We start from the raw sequence: 23,352 nt of genomic DNA on the forward strand, positions 1-23,352 counted from the left end.
CTCCCCTGGCACTGGCAATATGGCATGATGGAATCTGATGGTTGATCCCACAATCATGCCTTTTGCCATGCATGTGCGGCATGGCAGGAAGCACAATTGTTGGGATCCTGCATCAGATCCCATCATGCTTTTTTAACATCTGTTAGTAACCTCAGTATAGACCAAGTCAAGCAGGGTTGGTAGAGCTGAATTGCTAACTATCTGAGTGTCATTTACATATGCAGCACAGTAGTACAAGAAGACTGACTTGCTAAATTGTTGTGCATCTACAGATGCACAAGGTGCAATTAGCCTTACTCACTGCTTCCTTGCATTGACAGCTCATGTTCATCCTGGAGTCAACAATGACTCCAAGATCCCTTTCTGCCATTGTGGGGAACACCCTTCTTGTAAACATGGTGGCGGAAAGGGATCTTGGAGTCATTGTTGACTCCAGGATGAATATGAGCTGTCAATGCAAGGAAGCAGTTAGTAAGGCTAGCCGCACCTTGTGCATCTACAGATGCATCACAAGCAGGTTCAGGGAGGTGATCCTTCCCCTCTATGCGGCGTTGGACAGACCACAGTTGGAGTACTGCATCCAGTTCTGGGTGTTGCACTTCAAGAGGGATATGGCTAGCATTAAGAGGCCCCAGAGGAGGCCCACTTGCATGGTCAAGGGGCAGTGAGGCAGGCCCTACGAAGACAGGCTCAAGGGCTTGAACTTATTCAGCCTCCACAAGAGAAGGCTGAAAGGGGATCTGGTAGCCGTTTACACACTCACCGGGGGGACCAGTGGGAATTGGGGGAGGCTCTGTTTCCCCAGGCACCACCTGGGGTTACTAGGAATAACAACTACAAATTGTTAGAGAGAAGGTTCAGGCTGGACATCAGGAGACCTTACACTTCAGTCAGGGCTGTCAGGCTCTGGAATGGGCTCCTAAGGGAGGTGGTACTCTCTCCTACCTTGGGGGTCTTCAAGAGGAGACTGGACAGATATTTGGCTTGGGTGTTATGACCCTGCACTTGTTCCTGCCCAAGGCAGGGGGTTCAACCTGATCTGTTTAGGTCCTTTCTGACTATGAAGCTTGGATTCTCAGAGGACTAGATGTTGCTAGTAGAAAGCCTTTAGGAAAAGAACTTATCCTTAAGTGCATGTTTAGTGTTTTGGGCCCCAAAATTGGGTACAACTGGTACCCTAAGGTACAACTTAAAAGACCAGTAGTGAACAACTCCTCTGGCATGCTCATTAAGTCAAACTCCTACATAAGTGAGAGTAATTACTAGAGAAGCAGGCCCTGAATTTGATGCCTTGAGGGCATACTGTCTTTAAGGTAAAGTAAATTATTTGACTTTCAACATTTAGCTTAAAATGAGCAGCTGTTAGAGGGATTATAGCACATTTAAGCCTCTGCAGGTGGAAGAGAGCATGCAGATCTTTGAACAGGCCACTGTCACATATTAATAGCACCATTTCTTTTAGGGTGAAAGAGGTTACAGTAGATAGCTGCTATCTTGTTACGTGACTAGTATGACTAATTTACAGGGAGCTGGTAAAATTTAGATGAGTTACTGCAGAAAATTAGACTTTGTATAGACTGCACAAAGATTATATTACAATGTTTTATAGCTCTTTTTGGGCTTTCTCCATTTATACCTCTGATGGAAGCTAGCCTGGGAAAAAAATGCAGCTTTAAAAATTTTTTTTTGTTTCCTGCATTAACTATCTAAAAACTAGCACTTCTCAACTCTCTCCCTTTCTTGCCAGCACTCACTTCTGTCACATTTCTCATAGTCTGTCAGTATAGCAGCACCAGCTGGCAGAACTCTGTCTAACAGGTTGCAGGAAATTCTAGGGTAATCCACAAACCATCAAGCATGCTGGGATATGAAACTGGACTTGCCAACTACAATCCCAGCAAGATGGATATTTTATTGTAGTATAAGGAAAGAACCAGATGACACAGGTAGCATTCTCTCTCCTACACCTTGCTCTCTTTCCTCCCTGTCTCCCCCCCATCATCTGTACCCTCACTCTGTCCTTGGTTCAGCCAACCCAGTGTCTTTCCTCTGCACATGTTGCTTTGTAGTCTCATTCACTGGGGTCATGCCATGTCAATAACACTGATTTTTGAAATGGCCTTGTAAATTAACACTCCTAATGCCTACAGTGTTTCATCACTGAGGTAATTCAATTGCTGTCAAATGCCAGGTATTACACCTCATGGTTCACACCTTCTGAAACCTGTCCTTTTTTCTTCCATTAAAAACAAATCAAAATCTATGTTAAAGGAAGGGTAAAGGGGAAGAAGAGTGGGAAGCCTGTCAACTTGGAAAACTGAAGTCCAACCACCGAAAAAAGTATGCCAGCTGTACCACCACTGTGTGTCTTCATGTTGACCTTGAGAGATGACTCCTATGTTAGGCTGATGAGTGCACATTTATAAAAAAAGAATAAATCCACTTATTTGTATGGCAAGAAGTAAGAGATCTTCAAAGAATGCCCACTTCGGTAATTAACTGAAATTGTCTCTCACACTAAACTAGCCTCATTACCAAATTGCCCACAGTAAAAATAACTAACTTAAACTGCTACACAAAAGTAAAACATGCAATATTTAACAGGTCAGTATCCAGTATGTTGTAACTTCCAGGTATTTCCTTTGAACTACTGTGAACATATGTTGACAAGGTGCTATTTTCAGCAGTTTCTCATGACAACTAACTAGGGGCTAGACTAGAGTCTATCAACTGGGGTTAGCTTAAGAAATTATGGCTACTGGAAAAGCAAACTGTGCATGTCTACCAAACCCCTTTGACACAGTCAGTGCTTCATAATGGATTAGGAATAGTCAGATTAAGAAGGGAGCATGAATATGCCTACTGAGCTTTAAGTGACTACTGCTCACAAATAAGTCCCAGCATTCATGATCCTTTGGAAAGACATTATATTAAGTCCATCAGGGTACAAAAAAAGCATTCCAAAAACTATAAAAAGTCTAGAAAAAAAAACAAACTTGTTTGTAGGTTATGACAGGGATGAGAATTAAATTGATACCTAGAATGTTCTGTGAAGTGTTTGGATTGATCAGAAGATGCCATCTAGCTCAGAGGAAGGTCTTGCATCTTGTGCCAGAAAACCAACTCCATATTTCGTTTTATGAAGATGCTTTTTGAATCAGTTGAGATGCGAAGCAAGCCTATTTCTAAATAACATGAAAAAAGATGCACTATTTTCTGGAAGAGATCAGTAATGTATCTGAAGAAAGTCTGAATGCATAAAGTACACTAGTAATAGGATTGCAGAAATTATTTATTTCATGCAAACAACCTTCTATTCTGCTAGACAGTCATATATACAATTCAAAAAATATATCCAGAACGTCAATAATTTAATAATGCTACACAGAAAAACAAAATCAATTCAGTAAGTGTCAGAGCAAGGTATGTACTCCCATGCCTGTATCATAAGGCAAAAGCAGCTAGTCTATCCATAAGCAACACTCCTACAGACTATTCTTGATGCACATTTGAAAGTGGAATAAAGTCTTGTCTTACTAAAATAGTATAAACAAAAGTAATTCCATTACCTCCCACATACTTCACTGAGAAATGAAATTGTTACATTCAGAATCTTTGAGGGGAAAAAAGATAGATACCAACTACTATACTTTCTATGAGTATGACATGGTCCCAAAATAATGATCCAAGTAGTCACTATTTACATGTCATAAAGATGTTAAAACAGACACATTAAAGTGATGAGGCCACTTCTTAGTACATTTTCTAAAAGTTTAACACTATCAAATGTTGTGTACCTTGCCTTGATTGACACAAAATGAGACTAAACATAATACAGCATAATTAGTGTTAACAGTTCATATATACATATTAGTAGTTATTTAAGTGGAACAGGGGTTCTGGTACAAATTTTTTTGGGGGGGGAGGGGAGGCGGTAGAGAAAGAGGGCTGTGAATTGTTGGTTCATATTAAGACGATGAAGAAATGTAGGAGTGTTTCAACCTCAGACTAGTCTAATTGGCTAGAGGCACATGTAGTACTGGCATAATACTGCTGCAGAGCAGTATGTATTCCCACAGAGTACATTAGAGAAAGGGAAATTTAAAAATCTCAGAAGTCTTACAGATTGTCTTTCTAAATTATTCTGTAAAGATTAATGACTCTTGCATTAAAGCAACTTTAAAAACCTAGAAGACAGTATACAGCATCAAAACTAGTGTTTTTGTTAATTGTTAGGATGTATACACTTGATTTACTCATTACAAAGAATTCTTTCATAAGCCATTATTCTGTAAAATATTTTAAGTGTACCTCCATCTCAAGTAATTAACAGTAATGGTAAATATTAGAACATTAACTGTGTACTTCTCCCCTCACATAACACTTACAGCATTCCAAGTTTAATTAATTAAAAATACATGTTACCATAATTAGAGAATAATGAAATCACATTTTTTTGAGTTTCAAACATACAAATAGTCATTGGGGCTCTGTGGTATAACAAACATAGGTGGTGGTGGAAGGCTGGTGGCTTGGAGGGGCTTATCCCCCTCAAACTAATTTTACAGAGGCCAGCGACAGCAGCAGCACAATGGTGCTGCTCAGCATGCAGCCAGGCGAGCCACGCACGCCCAGCTCCGCGTGGCTGAGGAAAAGGAGGCTAACTGCACATGTCTTGCACAGAGCAGAGCACAATGGGAGCTGTAGTTCTCGTGCTGACATGTGCACTCAGCCCCCCCAATAATATTTTCTCTCTCCATCTATGATAGCAAGAATATAAATATTGACAAAGATAGCAGTTTTTTCTCATTCCTAATAATACTGTAATCATAACCAATTAGTTAACAAGAATATTATCTGATCAGCAAGAAATGCAGAACAGTTCATGATTCTGCAATCATGAGACTAACAGCAGTGAAAAATTCTGTTGAGAAGGTTCTTCATTAGTACTTGAAACCTGTACATAAGTGATAAAACATGCTGTATTTCTCTCTAAACATTTACTATAGCAGTACACAATTTAAAAAAAAGGTTCATTATTTCCCTCAAAAGTTTAAGTTTCCCTTCCTCTGAATGCTTCAAGATGGACCAAATTTCAGTAAGGTGCCCAGAATGTATTTCAAAATGCAGTTTTTTGATACATCTAAATGCCTGACAATACAGGATTACAAATCTAATAGAAACAGCAAGTTTATTTAAAAATAGACCAACATCAACGCTGGATTCTTTGTGCAGCTTAATTTTGCATTCCAATTTTTCAAAGCTTACTTAGACTTTGCATGTATTACAACCCCCGACATGAAAGCATCCCAATCTGTATTTAGCTTGCTATATTTGGAAAATGTCACGATAGAGGGAAGTATGACAAACAGGGTAAGAAACAGGAAGGATGCACCTCACATGGAATTTAACTGAATTGAATACAGTTAAGTTTTAAGAAAAATATAAATTTACATGTTTCAGTTTCATATAAATATGATGACATACTATTTTAAAGCTAGCATAAGCTGCAGTACAGCACTGTCTATGGTGCAAATACAATTTAATGAACTCACCTAGTTGTGCTTTCTATCAAATTCCATCATCTGTGGTGTTCCATCATAGTCCAAATTCTGAATATAAGTTAAATATCATTTGATATTTAATCAGGATTACAAGCTCGTGGTGAAATCCTGGCCCCATTCTAGTCTATGAGAATTTTTCCACTGACTTCTCTAGAGCTAAGATCTCATTCCATTTACCTCGATAACGCCTGAAATCTGGGAACTAAAAACCACTTCAATACAACCACCATCCTCTTAAACTCTTATTTTAGGGGTCAATAAACAAAATGAAAAGTTTTATTCTTATGCTTGATAGAAAACCACTAATTTGTTCACAGTACCATACCCTGATAAAGCCTAAACATTCCTGCCTCGGTTAAGGGCTGAATTTCCATATCTGTATTTGTGTTAGTCACTGGAATCTGATTAGTGTTAATTTATACAAATAGCTTTGCTAAATGCTTTGAAAAATGTCACTAGGAAGTCCAGACACAGGGCTAGCTAGTTTTTCTATACAAGCATTTCATTGCGTTTCCTACGAAATCATTAGCAAATATTCAGTCTACTTCCATGAAAGCCAAAGCAGGCTCAAGCTCCATTAACTATGCTGAAATTTGACATCTGGATCAGTACATTCATGAGCAACCAGAATAAAGTGCTTCCTTTCATCATCACCAATTAATAGCGAAAGAGAAACTTCTTCTTTCAAATGCAGTTTACAAAGCATTGCTGAAGGACTTGTGCTTTTTGCCCTTTTTATGAAGTTTTATTTTTAAACTTCAGGCATCTAGATTAATAAAATCCCAGGGTTTTTCTTTTAAGAAAAGAGGGAAATCCAGATTTAGTCACTCATAGCTCTGCTGAAATATTTCTTGAGTTTTAAGCATGTACATTGTGAATAGTCCTACCTTAACTGGAAGAGAGGTATAAGTAGAATGTACTACAGATCATACATCTCAAATATATTTATTGAGTTAAATAGTTACTAATATATCAGTATGCAGGTCTCAATAAAATCTCTCTCCTTCTCAGTTGCTTAGCTTCCAGTTTGTGGTGCTGTCATCAAATGCTCCAGTCACCACAGAGTCTTCCAGGGTACACATAATCTGCATTTCAAACGTATGCCATACACACCACAAACAGGAACTACTCTGTTTACCAGGGTATGTCTATCAGGCACAAGGCAATGCCATGCAGAGGCATCCCATGCTAGCTCTGGAACCAGCACAGCACACCCACCTTGTGTAATGCACTGCATGCTAAGCAGCTCTGCTGAGACGTTGGGCTTATTAGCCCAGGATAGCACTGCATTAATGTAGCTGTCCTGCTTCTAGGTTCCACTGTTAGGGTGTTTATAGACATGCTCTGGGAGGCAGGGTGCTTTAATTAGCACAGCTCCAAAAGCTTCATGTGTATCAGTGCCCCCACACTAAAAAATTGCAGCAGGGTGCTTTGAACTAAAGCTAAAAAAAGCTCTAAAATGCCACACTGCCATTCTTCAGCGCAGGGGTGCTGATGCATGTGATGCTGGAGTCTGCTGAAGCACAGTAATTACTATGTTCCAGTAGACTTGATCAATTGCGTCTGCTCCCTGCACATGTATTGGAGCCCTTTGTGTCTAGTATCTTTATATGACACTGTATTGCACCATACAGGTACTCAACAATGACCTTTGAAACAAAGTCCTCTGAGAAGTGGTCCAGAAATAACACGCTTAAATCACTGCAAATGTCTCCTAATTTCAGCTGGAATGGCGCACTTATCTGAGATCAGGATTCTGAATTAAAATCATGCATTGTTCAAGTGTTCAAGAGAAAAAAATGACATCTTCTATTTTGGTTTTCAACACTGTTGTGCAGTAAATGTACATGAGGAAAAAAAAAAAACCTAGTGTGGTAAAAATTAACCCCCTGCCCTCCCCCACAAAATAAAAAAAAAAAATTAAGTGCGACTTAAAATTACAAACAAAGCAAAATTAAATTGATATCTCCCTCCCCGCTCCCCACAAATAGTAACACTACTATACCTTTTACCTTATACTTTAAAATTCATTCAACCAACTATGGTTTTAAAATATTCCCGCCTACACCGACTATTAAATTTAAGCATTTTTATACTATTTCTGGTTGGCAGCTTTTTGAATGGCAATTGAATGAACAAGTTGTTTTATTTCTTTTTGCAGACAGACAGACTACTTACTGTAAAACACAGGCACCTCAAAGGACAGATACCTTATACAAGGCAGTGGAGTTAAGATGTCAAAAATATTTACCAATAACTAGTCACACTACATTGTTCACTTATTTCAAAGTGAAGATTCAGCATTTAAAACTGTACTATAAATAAGTGCAAAATTGTAACATTTAAAATTTTATTCAAATTTCACATTAAATATTTTTATACCTACAAGACCAATGTGCCAAGATTTTCATCTTACTACTGTAAACAAAATATCTCAAACAGCCACCATACCCGGAGGATGCATTCCTGCTATTGCACACATGCTTATATGACAGTGATAATGAAAGTACCTGTCTATATTGAATCTGAATTATTTACATATGCCAATGCCATCTGCAGGTAGTGTTGAAAGAGGAAAAAAAAAATTCTAAGTTCTATGACTGATGTGCAAGCCCCTTCACATCTTATGCTACTGTGTTTTGTACAAAATTACCATTCAATCTCTCATACTCATAAAAGGCCTAATTCAAAGGACACTGAAGTCAAAAGCAGATTTCTCACTGATTTCAGTGGACCTTGGATGAGGCTTAAAGTTCAAAACAGACAGCTGTTCCAGGGTATTTACTACAGTAATTGATATAACTGCACTTAGGATGCATTAGATTTCTCTCAGAGTATCTTATCAATTCCTTATTTCAAGAAAGGAAAAATCAGCAGTAAAATTTGACATAAAAGTGTAAATCGAGCCCTATTTGTACATATAAAATGTAGTCTATTCTATCACTTAAGAGAAATTGATTTCTGTCATCCTAGTTATGGTAGGGGAGAAAAACAACCTACCACACAGATGTATAATACCTGTTAACAGGAGAAGCATATTCGTGTTCATAGTAGACTGGTAAAGTTATTCAAGGTGGATTATAAAATGTTTGTTTGTTCCTTCATTTTCCTTTTTTATTTGTTGAAAGGAGAGGGCATTTTTGGTTCAAAGATATGGTACAATTACAGTATTTTTCAAATAATGAATGAGAGACTTATTTCCATTAAGTTTTCTGAAGCACTACTGGATTTAGACGTCATCAAATATTCTACTTCGTGACATTGACAAATACCTTCCACCAGGTTGATACCTGAAAGACAAACGTTAAGAAACTGTGTGTAAAAAGTCACAGAGATGGAATAAAAGCCCCCAAGTCTCCTGTGGAGTCTGGATAAAACAGACTTTAATTACAGTATTTGACATGCCAGTAAGCCACTGAATACTATATATAGAATTAGCTATCTGAAACTCAAATTGTTCAATCTTGCTGTATTTAGAGTAAAATGATAATGTAATTTTGTTTGCCGCCGAGTTGAAAACAGGTAATACAAATGTACAGGTATATAAATCAAGCATGAAATCCTGACCCTAATGAAATTAATGAGAATTTTGCATTGACTTCACAATAGTGGCAGGACCATACTGAAAGTGCAACTGTTGGCTCATATAAATTCAGTGCGACTATGCAAAGAAAAATATATAGATACTGTATATTATTTTTTCTTGTATTTTCTGATACACTTAATGACTGTTCTTTGCTTCAGTATAAGAGTTGTAGGTGAGGAATAATTTGAAGCATTACTAGAGCGCTAAAAACCAACCAATCATTAAGTGCAAGTGACAGTGTATATTATAGGATTTCACACTCTTTGGCTCCTTCACCTGTCTCTATGGGAGATATTTCTCAGATGTAAACTCAGTATGAAGACATGCATGTCAAAACTATTAACTGAAATAAATTAGTTAGACCCATTAGACATTTGGGAGATTGAGGGGGAAACCAGAAGCATTACGTTTCAGGAGATTTCAAACACTGCCCTAGTGATCTTAAGAACTACAAATGCTAAGCAAAAACCCGAATTCTCTCATGGAGCAAATATTTTTGGAAAAGTACAAATATTTTACATAGGGCTCTGCCATACATTCAAATTAAAGCTGGATAGAGACCAGCTATAAAGTTGTTATACATTTTCAAGCACTAACTTTATAGGTGGTTGACCCTTTTTATAGTTGGATGGACATTTTATGGTGTGATAATTACTTAGCACTTGTGGCCGGTCTCAATTTATTGTGCAATTAACTAGTTAACTGCATAATATATGCAATGTATAGCAGGTGCCTTAGACAAGATATTAAACTTCCTTACCTTCCTGAGTCTGATTCAAGAGGATCATCAGTAATAGTATCTGCATTAAAATCCAAAGGTTCTGCATCTTGGAGAAGTTCTATTCTATCCCTCTCAGTCTTGCCATTTGACCTGGTGTATTTAGACAGTGCTGGATGTTTTAAAAAAACACAAAGCAAAAAAACAACACTTTGTAAGATGTGTAAAATTACAGAATAAAACTGATGTCGTCCAAAGAAAACCCCCTAATTTTGACTACATTCAATTTGTGATGCCGATCATAACTGGATGCTCAGATTTCCAACTACTACTTGAGAACCCCTGAAATTTTTCAAAATGGGCAAAAGCCTCAATTTCCACCAAATTTTATCACAGGCTCTTTTCAGTGGGATTATTTCCATGAAGAGTTGAACTATAACAGGAACTCTCTCCATTAGAAAATACAGTCTTCATATTTTTCAAGAAGAGTAACTAAACAGTAAGTTAAAAACTAGTGTTTCTTAAAAACAAACCAAATAAAAATGTGTACCTCTGAACAAAGGATGGGTGTCTATGCATGCAGAAATAATAATTTATTTCTTTGTTAAGAAGAGGTACCAGTGAATGAAAACAATACAATTTAATCATACAGGTCTTAATCACAGCTGCTGGTGTAGCTTTTGTCATAACTTGCAAGGCTCCATACGGTTTGTGTAAGACTGAAATCACATTGGCTATTCAGTCATACAACATATAACCTGTAACACTTCTATTTTAACATGTGTACCATGGAACAGTCACAGGTAAACTATAGGTGAAATATACTTTCTTAATTGGACATTTCAGGCCTAGTCAGTTGTACATGTTAACTGATGTTCAGTTGCATTTTCTGGACTTGTGCATTTGCACAAGACCATTCATGTCCTGCTTTTGAAAACTATTGGGAAAATATGAAAAATATACAAGAATTCAAATGTAAAAACATATTGCCTACTTTAAGAGTCTGACCAACATCTTACTGTTCTCATCTAAGAAACAAACAAGAGGATGTAGCATACACTAGATTCCTACAGGTTATGAAAACTAGAAATGTATACATTAGTTTGTTTACTCAACATGCTAAATATGCATTAAACTGAATTGCCGTGACAGCTCATTTGGAAGATTACCTTCACAACATGGATGACCAGAGGTTTTAAAACATTAAATTCTATATATTTCAAAATCCCCAGAACAGTCAACAACCTTAATTTTTAGGTTGAGGCTGCTGATATACGTTCAAGGGCTACATATCCCAGAGTCCAAGAACAATCTAAAAGTCTCAGAACACCCCCCACAGGCCAGAAAGGGGGGTCAGACTGCCATGTCCTGAAGACTTATTGCTGTTCCCGTAGTAAACAGAAGGGCCCTTTGTCTAATCCACCATAGCAGCTAGACAGCAAGCAGCAAACCAACTGTTATTTTTCCAGGTGGTACTGTGCCAATGAAAGGTGTTTTGGGGTTTTTTGTTTTTAAAATGTACATGACTTACGTCTATTTGTGCTGGGCTCTGAGAAACTAGATTCTTTTTGATCTGTGTGAACATTTCTGTTTCTGGTAGAATCTTCTCTATTTCCATATCGTTCTTTCCATTCCTGACAGAGAAAATACACTAATTTGAACCACATGAATAATCACACATAAATAGTCACCTTAAATCATTACCTAGAATGAATCAAGTCTCTAGATCTATAAACTTTGGTTATTCACCCTCCAATAACTATAAAAACATATTACACATTCATCCTGTGAGATTCTGTGCCTTGCTGCACCAGAAATATTAAATCAAGATAAAACTCTTGATTTTCAAAAATGTTTCACTAAAAATGTGCTTCAGTAGTGGTCTTTTTCTGAAGTAAGAACCATCATGTATGTTAACTACATATTAACTAACCAGTCAAAGAGCACTAAACCACTGTGCTCTATAAAGATGAGGCAACGACTTCTTTGATTGGTATCCACAGTATAGCTGGCAATGCTGTGCTTGGCTTGTTCTGGTCAGACCTGAAGAAGAATGTCTTGCATTCAAAAGCTTGAATAACTCTAGCCGAAGTACCCAGTTGGTCCAGTAAAAATATCACTTTAAGAAAACTGTCTCACATAATTTCTGGACTATCAGTTACAGCATCACTTGTACACACTACAGAGATGAGGAGAGAAATTAACTTTTGGTTGGTCTCCATCTGCTGGTAGGATACTATGTCCACAGCTCAGGCTAGCATATTAAAACTTTGGCTGAAAGTAAACTATACAGTAACCCTGGTGAGCTCCATTGTGGCACTATGTGTTGTGATGTACAGTCAAATTTCTGCTCCCTAGATATAAGGGAAGCCAAAGCCACTTGTTACTTTTCTGAGTCAAATAAAATTCCTGTTACAATCTGTGGGAAATAATTCTTGTGAAAAACACACACACAAAACTTACCAGTGGAAAAACAACTGGCCTAGCTCCAGCAAAGTCATTATACCAATTTATGCCCACTGAGTATCTTCTGTTCTAGGTTACAGAAGATTTTTGTGGCCAATTACAATTTTAGGACTGTTAAGAATAGCTTGGAAAGGATGAAATTGGTTATGACCAATTATTTTTGTATCTGTACAGTGTAGGATATGCATGTAGAAAATAACCTTTCAAAATTAAGTCAATGCAGATTTTCAATAAACCAGATGCACTGCAACACCCACTCTATATACTGTTGCCTGGTACTGCAGCTTTGATTCCTTGCAGAACTGCATTATGCGTTCAAGGACATACACAAGCTGCAAAACATTCTATCAATTTATTTAGGAAAATAAATAAAAAGCAAGTCATGAAGATAGATGGAGAACCAAGTGACAGACGTTCATTTCTACCTTCAGAAATTCTTACTGGTAGAAGAATTGCCCAGGAGCTAGAATATCCATACATTCCAGCTCCATGGCTGGGGAGCTCCATAGGCAAACTCTATAACCAGGCAGCACAAAAGGGCCCATGCCTGGGAAGGGGGCAGGCTGTAAAGACCCAGTTCTTTTCTTATCAAAAATAGATCTCGACTGTACAGCTGTTGGTCCTCTAAGAAAGGCTTCTCTCCTGGCACAAATGTCCGAACTGAATATTTAGTCACTGGAAATGGGGGGTGAAGGTTGACAAGAACAGCAAGCATGACTTAAGTGCCTCATACTTGAAATCCCTCTACTAATAAACAAACTAACAAAACCTTAAATGTTTTTTAAAAAAAAACAAATTGGATCCATTTAAAATGGTAAGAGCAAACCACTCCAGAACATGCTCTACCATGATTGCTGGGGAATTTCGTGGAAGGCAATTAAGGCAGGTTTAAAGCCCACCAGTCAGATGAGGGAAATTCCCATATCCTAGCTGAGTTGCCTAAAAGGAGGAAAAAACCAACTATATGACCAGTTCTTCTTTGATAATCTAGTCCTGTAAAGTCTTTTACAAACAGAAAAAGTTAACTCTGGAAATTTGGATTGAATTTATTCATCATAGTCTGGGGATACCCAAACCCATGGTTTTTGATTAAAAAAATATTTGCCAAAAAAAAAAAAAGCTTTCCTATTCCCTACTTACAGAAAGTTGTTCTAGTGGAAACTTCTAATGCATTACAAAAAAGAGTACAATACTTTCAAAAATAAGTCTCATACCCTTCTTCTGTTTTCTCCTTCTTCTTGCCGTTGCCGTTTTCTTTTCTCTAGAAAAAAGAAAATAAAACATTTTATTTAACTACAGAGCAATAAATATCAATAGTGATATGAATATTAAAGCAACACAGATTTTATGTTTAAGGAACTGGAATAAAATGCTACTGACACTTCAAAAGTGATTAAAGGAAAACAGAACACTTTTCAGTAATAATTGCTCAATAATTTTCCTGGGACAAAGTTTAAAATCAGCAGTTTATCCGTATCGATAAGCTTAGTTGGAACTCATATCAAATGTATAACAATGTAGAATATATTTGAAAACAAGGAACATAATTCTGAGTATTAAGAGATTGGACAGAAAAAGGAGTATTACTCCTAATATTTAGAAGTTTAGACTGAGGATCCCTGACAGAGAAATGACAATACTAGCAAACAAACAAGCAACTAAAAAAAATACATAAGCCTCAAAGATGTGGCAGTCCTAAAAATCAAACTAAATAGAAGACACCATTAGATAGCTTTGTAAAATGTAAAGATACAACTTCAAACCTGCTATCCTTTCAAAACAGATCTTCTGCAAACCTATGATGGTTAACTGCTTAACAAGAGAGTAGGAAAATGTTTCTTCCAAAGAAAACTTCATTCAGAACAAGCAACTTCACCTTAGATGTCTAGAGTCCTTACATAATGTATTTAACGAAAAAAATAGGTTATTAGCCATATTAGTAAGAAGTAGTCAGGCAGAAAGCAGGGTAGAGCTTCACCTTATAGATTAACCGAATCAGAGAAGCATAATCTTTCATGAGCAAGAGCTCATTTCATGCCATTTAATGAAGTGAGATCTTGCTCACAGAAGCTTATGCTCTGATTCAGTTATTAGAAAAGAATTACTATACATTGCCATAACATGTTTCACATAAGAACCTGAATTAGTTGCACTTTTATGATTTAGTTAAGACTGAAGATCTCAAAGGGATAAAACACAACAATTACTTCATCTATTAATGAAAAACAGGTTTGAAATAATTACCTGAGCAACACTCAATAATGATACATAGCTCCAAGTATCAGTAATAAAAAATACAATATTCAGTTGAAACTGCAAGTAAAGTTAAGGGAGAAATTTAATTTGAGTGTCAAGAATTAGGAGAGAACAGCTAGGCTATTATTCTTACTCCTATGAAAAAGCAAAATTTAGTTTTTATTGAAAGACAGAGATGTTAACTATCCCATGTGAAAGATCAGAATACTACAAGCATACTAGCTGGCCACTATGGGACAGCAATAATTCAGTACCAATGAATCAAACACACTGGTTCTTGTATAACCCAAGATTTCTTTAGGTCTCCCCTTAAAGCTGCTTACAAGACAGATTTGAAAAGCAGTATAACTATAGGTAAGGTTATATAAACAATTTTAAGATTTTGAAGCAAAGTACGGAAAAGCCATAAATTATGCTGCTATACAACCTTCACTCCTGTTGCTATACAACTGCATTTTAGACACTTATAGTGCTCCTATCACTTCTGGCAAGCAATGCAAGATAACAGTCTTACCTCTTCTGATTAATTCTTTTCCTTCATCAATTAAGTCAGAAGTCATTTCACTGTCTCCCATGAACTGCTGGAATCCCAGAAGATTCAGACAGCGAGTTCCTAAACTGGGAGAAAGAAGAGGATCTCTCTTTTAATTCAGAACAGGGTTTGGCAATTTCCTTTCTAGTTTGGATCATCAATATGCATTGAGGATCAGAGAATTTTACATTTACAGCACTTGCACATTTTCACAAAGTGAGAATTCAGAACACAAAACAGGTACATCTATCTGTTCCAGGAACAACGCATAAATTAGGCTATAAAAGCCTTGTAAATTACATTAAATCAGAAATATGCATTAAAATGAAAGCAAGTTTATATGAGAAGTGTTCCCTTTTACTAGGATTATACTATATTTACACAAATATAAGATGACCCCCCAATAATTATATTCTGTATATGGAAAATGTATACATTTGTTCTAGTTTTCCAGATATATAATCCAATTATCAGAAAACTGTTTTAAGTTCATCCCTCCCCACTACTACAGCAGGGAAAACAGTGTCTGTCCCCCCACCATTCCCTCCCTCATAGCCTTTCTGCCCTCCCACCCCCAGCTGCCCACAGTCTCTGTTCCCTTCCCCACCCCCAGACTCTGCCTCTTCTGCCCCTGATCCCCAAAACCTTTGCCTCTTCCCTCTTACTGTCAGACGCTGCTCAGGCTCTATTCCCTCCTGGGTCACAGAGTGCAGCACGAGCCAGGCCACACAGTAGTGTTAAAGCTGCTGTTTGCCTGGACAGGGGACAGAGTTTCCATGTAGTCTGTGCCCAGGAGGAAATCTAGCATAAGCTGGAGCCAAGCTGCACTTGACAGTGAAGTGGGTAGGCAGGGATAGGAGAAATGGGTGCTGTGGGTGTGATTCTGGCCCCAACCAGGCTCAGGGCCAGAGCCAGAGATGCAGAAACTCCCTGCCTCCTCCCCTCCGACTTTGTATGCAAATCTAGGACTAGGGGCTTCCCTCCCACCCATGCTGACTGGGGGGTGGGGAAGGGGGCACCCTTAGATTCAAATAAATACAAAACTCTTAAAACAGAGTAAGGTCCTTACAGTTATAGCATGATCGGGCAGGCCCTATGAAGATAGGCTACGGGACCTGAACCTGTTCAGCCTCCATAAGAGAAGGCTGAGGGGGGATCTAGTGGCCTGTTACAAAGTGGTCAGAGGGGACCAGCAGGCATTGGGGAAGTCCCTGTTCTCCCCACCCCACCTCTGAGTACTACCAGGAGTGACTAGAAATAACAGTCACAAGCTGGCAGAGGGTAAATTCAGATTACACATCAGGAGGCGCTACTTCACTGTCAGGGCGGCTAGGATCTGGAACCAACTTCCAAGTGAAGCGGTGCTGGCTCCTACCCTGGGGGTCTTTAAGACAAGGCTAGACAATCACCTTGCCGGGGTCGTCTGACCGCAGTACTCTTTCCTGCCATGGCAGGGGGTCGGACTTGATGATCTGCTCAGGTCCCTTCCGACCCTACCAACTATGAAACTATGATTAATGTGTTAATCTGAGCATAAATAATAGCCTTGCCATACATTCAGCCAATTAATAGTGCAATAAAATGGGAAACTAGCAGCAAAGCTGTTCCAAATACAAGGTATCTTTAAGGTGTGTTGAAAACCAGCCCCAAAATGAATGTGACACCTGGGGCTGCTTCATGCCAGATCACACTGCTCATGCTGATAATCAGCTGATTGTTGGCATTGGGAGGGGGGCAGCTCCAGCCCAGATAGAGACCCCAGGCTATCCTAGTCCACAAGTTGATGATCTGCCTCAGCTAAAACCATTTTTGTTTTCTTTTCAAGGGGACAAGTGCTGATCTTTGGTCTTATAAATGCACCTGATTTGCTTTCAAGTATATTTCACTATTATTTATGCTGCAAAATAGATATATTTTTAATCTGCAGTTTCAGACTGTTGGACTAAACAGATAAGAGATTTCTTCTACAGAAAAGAATTGTTATAATCTGAGTGAACTGTTGTGATCTGAACTGAAACTGTTTTAGTCTGAAGAACAGATATGCATCCCTGGCAACAGAGAGGAAGAAGCACATTCTTTTGGAGGAGGAGGACAGGCCAGACCTCACCAAGGTGGAAAGGATTGAGACAACCACCACCAAGAAAAAAACAAGAATGCACCAGGTCCTGCCTGGGTGGTGGTGGTTGCAGACTCCCTTCTGCAGGGGACAAAGGGAGCCATCTGCTGACCTGACCTGTTGTCTCAGGAAGTCTGCTGCTTGCCCAAAGCCTGGATCCGAGTTGTCATGGAGGGGTTACTCACTCATCCTGCCTTCTGACTACTACTTCGTGCTGCTCATCCACGTGGGCACCAACAATTCTGCCAGGGAGACCCTGAGTGGATCAAAAGTGACTATGGGGCTCTGGGCACCCAGGTGAAGGGGATGGGGATGGAGGCTCAGGTCGTATCCTCTTTAATCCTTCTGGTCAAGAGAAAGGGCCCAGGCAGGGGCAGGTGCATCCTGCAGATCAATACCTGGCTGCACAGGTGGTGTTACCAGCTGGGATTTGACTTTTTGACCATGGGATGTTCTTCAAATAAGGATTGCTAGGAAGAGATGGGAACCACCTGAACAAGAGAGGGAAGAGCATCTTCACCGACAGCCTTGCTAACCTAGTGAGAAGGGTTTTAAACTAAGTTTGCCACGGGATGGAGACCAAAGCCCTGAGGTAAGTGGGGAAGTAGTTGACCTGAAGGAAGAGCAAGCAGGAGGGGGCACCAGGGGAGGTGCTCTCATACTTCCTGAGAATTCAGGGCAATCAACTAGTTACCTCAGGTGCCTGTACACAGATGCACAGAGCTTGAGAAATGAGCAGGAAGAATTGGAAGTCCTTGCACAGTCACGGCACTATGACATGACTGGAATAATAGAGACTTGGTGGGAGCTCGCATGACCGGAGCACTGTCATGGATGGGTACAAACTGTTCAGGAAAGACTGGCAAGGAAAAAGATGGGGAGTTGCACTTTATGTAAAAGAGCTGTATGATTGCTCAGAGCTCCAATATGAAACTGGAGATAAGCCTGTTGAGCGTCTCTGGGTTAGGGTTGGAGGGGTAAGCAACAAGGGTGATGTCGTGGTGGGGTCTGCTATAGGCCACCAGACCAGGAGAATGAAGTGAATGAGGCATTCTTGAAACAGCTAGTGGAAGTTTCCCCAATCACAAGCCCTGGTTCTCATGGGAGACTTCAAATCACCCTGACATCTGCTAGAAGACCAATACAGCAGCGCACAGGCAATACAGGAAGGTTTGGGAGAGGTTTGGGGACAACTTCCTCATTCAAATGCTGGAGCAACCAACTAGGGGCCATGGTCTTCTTGACCTGCTGCTCACAAACAGGGAAGAATTGGTGAGGAATGTAGTATAGTGGATGGCAACTTGGGCAGCAGCAACCATGAAATGACTGAGTTCAGGATCCTGAAGAAAGGAAGCATGGAGAGCAATAGAGGAAGGACCCCGGACTTCAGAAAAGCAGACCTCAACTTGCTTGGGGAACTCATGGGCAGGATCCCCTGGGAAGCCAGACAGAGGGAGAGAAGAGTCCAGGAGATGGCTGTACTTCAAAGAAGCCTTACTGAGAGTGCAGGAACAAACCATCCCGATGCACAGGAAGACTAGCAACTATGGCAGAATACCAGCTTGGTTTAGCAGGGAAATCTTCAGTAAACTAAATGACAAAAAGGAAGCTAACAAGTGGAAGCTTGGACAAATAAATAGGGAGGAGTATAAAAGTGCTGTTCAGCCATGCAAGGATGAAGTCAGGACAGCCAAAGTGCAACTGGAGCTGGAGGTAGCAAGAGACATGAAAAGTAATGAGAAGAGTTTCTACAAGTATGTCACTAGCAAGAGCAGGATCAGGGAAAGTGTGGGTCTCTTACTGAATGGACAGAGGATGCAGAAAAGGCTGAAGTACTCAATGCCTTTTTCACTTCAGTCTTCACAGGCAAGGTCAGCTCCCAGACTATTGCACCAGGCAGCACAGTTTAGGGAGGAGGTGAGCAGCCAACAGTGGCGAAAGAACAAGTTAGGGACTATTTAGAAAAGCTGGACATATACAAGTCCATGGGGCTGGACAGGATGCACCCAAGGGTGCTGAGGGAGTTGGCTGATGAGACTGTAGAACCATCAGCCATGATCACTGAACACTCATGGCTATCAGGAGAGGTCCTGGATGACTGGAAAAGGGCAAACAGTGCCCATATTTAAGAAAGGAAAAAAGGAGTATCCAGGGAACCACAGACCAGTCTCACTTTAGCCCTGGAAAAATCATGAAGCAGTTGCTCAAGAAATCCATTTCTAAGCACTTGGAGGAGAAGAAGGTGATTAGGAACAGTCAGCATGGGTTCACCAAGGGCAAGTCATGCCTGATCCACCTGATTACCTTCTATGACAAAGTGACTGGCTGTATAGATGCAGGGAGACCAGTGGATGTGGTATATCTTGATTTCAGCAAGGCTTTTGATATGGTCTCCCACAACATTCTTGGGAGTGCAGGCTGGATGAATGAACTGTAAGATGGACAGAAAACTGGCTGGAGCATTGGAGTAAGAGGGTAATCATCAATGGCTCGATGTATAGTTGGCAGCCGGTATCAAATGGAGGGCCCCACGGGTTGGTCCTGGGGCTGGTTTGTCCAATGTCTTCATCAACGACCTGGAAGATGGCATAGAGTGTACCCACAGCAAGTTTACAGATGACACCAAGCTGGGGGGAGTAGTAGATACACTGGAGGGTAGGGCTAGAATTCAGAGGACTGGGCTAAAAATAATCTTATAAGGTTCAACAAGGACAAGTGCAAAGTCCTGCACTTAGGATAGAACAATCCTATGCCCCAGTACAGGCTGGGGGCCAACAAGCTGGGCAGCAGCTCTGCAGAAAAGGACTGGGGGACAAGAAGCTGAATATGAGCCAACAGTGTGCACTTGATGCAAAGAAGATTAGGGATATACTGAGCTGCATCAGTAGGAGTGTTGCCAGCAGGTCAAGGGAAGCGATTACTTCCCTCTCTTCAGGACTGGTGAGGCTACATCTGGGATGATCTAGTTGGGGATGGTCCTTCTTTGAGCAGGGAGTTGGACTAGATGACCTCCTGAGGTCCCTTCCAACTCTAACTTTCTATGATTCTATGAAACACTGAGCTTCTTATACATTCTAAATGCAAAATTTTAGATCAAAGTCTCTTCCTTTCTTCCTGAACAGCCTTAAAACAACCAACACTCCCTTTTCTTCTCCCAACTTGTTGAACAAGTTGCTTTAAAATGTAAAGAATGGTATCTGGGGGCTGGTCTCCCTGGCCACTAACCTCTCCTAATTCAACACTCACCTTACAAGCCATATCTACCTTTACACCTACCAAATACTGAGTAAAAGTCACTTTTCTCTAAAAAACCCCCAAAACCAAAAAACCAAAATAAAAAAAAAATGACACTTGATGGCGCACACATGTTTTTGCAAAGTTATTGCTGGAACTTTTTTCCTCCCTTCACCATAGCAATTTCTGCAGTCTCTTCACAGTGCCATGTCAGAAAACAAATTGAGGCTAGTCTGGGCTGGGTCCTATTCTTGGTGCCTTTACTGAGGCCTGTAACAAAATTGGGCAATCTAATAATGCATCATGAACTATATCCTAGTGACAGACAATTTTACATATGCAGCCCCTAAACAAATGAAAATGTAGAGATTAGAGGGCTGAAACACCAGGTGCTATGAGCCTTCCAAATAAATACTAATCAATCTAGAAAACTTGCCAATCAAAACAAGCGTATTAGAGAAGGTTTGATGTTCTCAAACTCTGCTAACACTGCTTAGTATATTAGAAGATCATACCAGAAATATAACTCCCAGCTAATGAAATTCAGTCTTCAACTAATGGAAACAAGATTTTCCACTACAGTTGAAGCAGCATAGATCCCCAAAAATCTAAGGAGGAAATTTAATGGAAAAATTCAGTTAGCCATCAGCGCTAAGAGCATTTATACTTAAAATGTACAGATTGACTTTTATTAGTAGATGTTTTGGATGGGGAATCCAGAAAAAAAGATGACAAAGCTGATACGGAAATACAAAGCGCCCGAGCAAGGGACTAACAATAGAGGGATGGGGGAGAGAAGGGGAAGCAACTAGGTTACAGGCAATACAATGTACTACAATGTTAAACTAGTTGAAAACACTGAAGATGAAGTCACTGCCACAGCTCAAAGGTTGGGAGAAAAGTTTTACATTATGAAATTAGTGGTGTTCAAATAAACAAAAAATGCATACGTTTAGAGGTGTGAATAACTCACCTGAAATAAGTGGCAATACAGAGAATGACAACCAGCATTGGATAGTATATATAAAATCCATCTGCAATGAAGGATAACACTCGCATAGAGCCCATTATCTGAAAAGAAAAAGATGCATTAATATTAAAGCAAGATCTTATTATTTCTAGTTTTTTTTGTGTATTCACATTTCTCATAGTTCCACTTTTAGTGCCAGCTTCATTACAGTCAGGTCTACATTCTCTATGCATTTACTTACATATGCGTAATAACTCATTAAATCACCCTCTACTTCTCAGCATTTATCAATAAATTGTCAGTGTGCACCACACTACCACAGCACTGGTCAAAAGGTATACTTGGGTAGGCATCTTTGTATTAAATCTATATAAAACCTCACAATTTATTCTTATTACAGATTACCACCAGAATTGGTAATTCTGTTAATATCAAACCGTTAAGGTGTTCAATAAATATCTACTTTAAAGAGAAAAAAAGTCAAGACTGAAAACTAAACATAAAACTATACTGTTCATGTACAAATGTAAGTACAAGTTAAAAAAATAATGTTGCACTTTTCAGTTAGCTTAGGACAGGGGTGCTCAACCCCTGCTCATCAGGGGTGTGTGATCCAGTGCCTTGGCCTGTGGTGCTCCCCATCAGTCCAGAAATTTGGTGGTGGTGGGATTGTAGTGGCACTGGTTCCTCTGGCCAAATTTCTAGGCCCATGGGAAGCCCTGGGCCCTGCACACTGGAATCAGGCAGCTGATCCCAGTGTACAGGGTCATGTGGGCTCAATGCCAATCCCCTGTGTCCCAAGTGTAGGGTCCCTCAAGGCTCTGTCCTTGGGCCTATACTATTCAACATCTTCATTAATGATGTGGACATTGGTGTCAGAAGCGGACTTGCCAAGTTCGCTGACGACACCAAATTCTGGGGTAAAGCGACCATACCTGAGGACAGGAGGGTGATCCAGGCTGACCATGACAGGCTCAGGAAACGGGCGGACGAGAACCTGGTGGTGTTTAACACCGAAAAATGCAAGCATGCTTATAGGTTCAGCAGTGCTACGCTGGTTAGCACTATGAACAAAAGGGGCATGATTGACCACAAGATGAACACGAGCCTTCAATGTGATGCTCCAGCTAGTAAAGCAAGCAAAACGCTGGCTTGCATCCATAGATGCTTCTCAAGCAAATCCCAGGATATCATTCTCCCCTTGTACTGGGCCGTGGTGAGGTCACATCTGAAGTACTGTGTCCAGTTTTAGGCTCCACAATTCAAGGAGGTGGAGAAGCTTGAGAGAGTGCAGAGGAGAGCCATGCGCATGATCAGAGGGCAGAAAAACAGACCTTATGTAGAGAGGCTGAGAGCCTTGGGACTCTTCAGCCTGGAAAAATGCAGGCTCAAGGGTGATCTGGTGGCCACCTATAAGTTCATCAGGGGTGCTCACCAGGATCTGGGGGAACGTTTGTTCACCAGAGCCCCTCAAGGGATGACAAGGTGAAACAGTCACAAACTCCTCCATTTCAGGCTGGACATAAGGAAGAATTTCTTTACTGTCTGAGCCCACAAGGTTTGGAATAGACTGCCGCCAGATGTGGCACTTAATTTGAGCACCTTCAAGAGACATTTGGATGTTTATCTTGCTGGGATCCTATGCTACTAACTTCCTGCCCCTGAGGCAGGGGCTGGACTCGATCTTCTGAGGTCCCTTCCAGCCCTAATGTCTATGAATCTATGAAACCCCAGCACATGGGGCTGTGTCAGGCACACAGACTAACCCTAGCCCACTCATCTGGCCCAGGGAGCCAAAAAGTTGAGCACCCTTGGCTGAAAACATTCTCATTATTTATAGACTAAAAACAGAGCCAGAGCCTGATTGCCAGTGATTTACAATCAGTAGCTTTCTCTTGCCTAATGAATAA

The 23,352-nt window shown here is 40.0% G+C and overlaps 1 protein-coding gene across 1 annotated transcript in view; it reads right to left on the reverse strand.

The window, feature by feature from the left end:
- Positions 1–7,713: 7,713 nt before the first annotated feature.
- LMBRD2 (LMBR1 domain containing 2) overlaps positions 7,714–23,352 on the reverse strand; it is a 38,307-nt gene continuing 22,668 nt past the window's right edge. The window contains exons 14-19 of the mRNA XM_019531956.1: positions 21,446–21,543; positions 15,105–15,208; positions 13,549–13,595; positions 11,400–11,502; positions 9,911–10,040; positions 7,714–8,854 (exon numbers count right to left, since the gene is read on the reverse strand). Of these exons, the coding sequence (XP_019387501.1) occupies positions 8,794–8,854; positions 9,911–10,040; positions 11,400–11,502; positions 13,549–13,595; positions 15,105–15,208; positions 21,446–21,543 (543 nt within the window). The 3' untranslated portion in view covers positions 7,714–8,793. The remainder of the gene's footprint in view (positions 8,855–9,910; positions 10,041–11,399; positions 11,503–13,548; positions 13,596–15,104; positions 15,209–21,445; positions 21,544–23,352) is intronic.

Source organism: Crocodylus porosus, unplaced genomic scaffold (assembly GCF_001723895.1).
Source record: "Crocodylus porosus isolate Cpor-Errol unplaced genomic scaffold, CroPor_comp1, whole genome shotgun sequence".
NCBI classification, from domain to species: Eukaryota; Metazoa; Chordata; order Crocodylia; family Crocodylidae; genus Crocodylus; species Crocodylus porosus.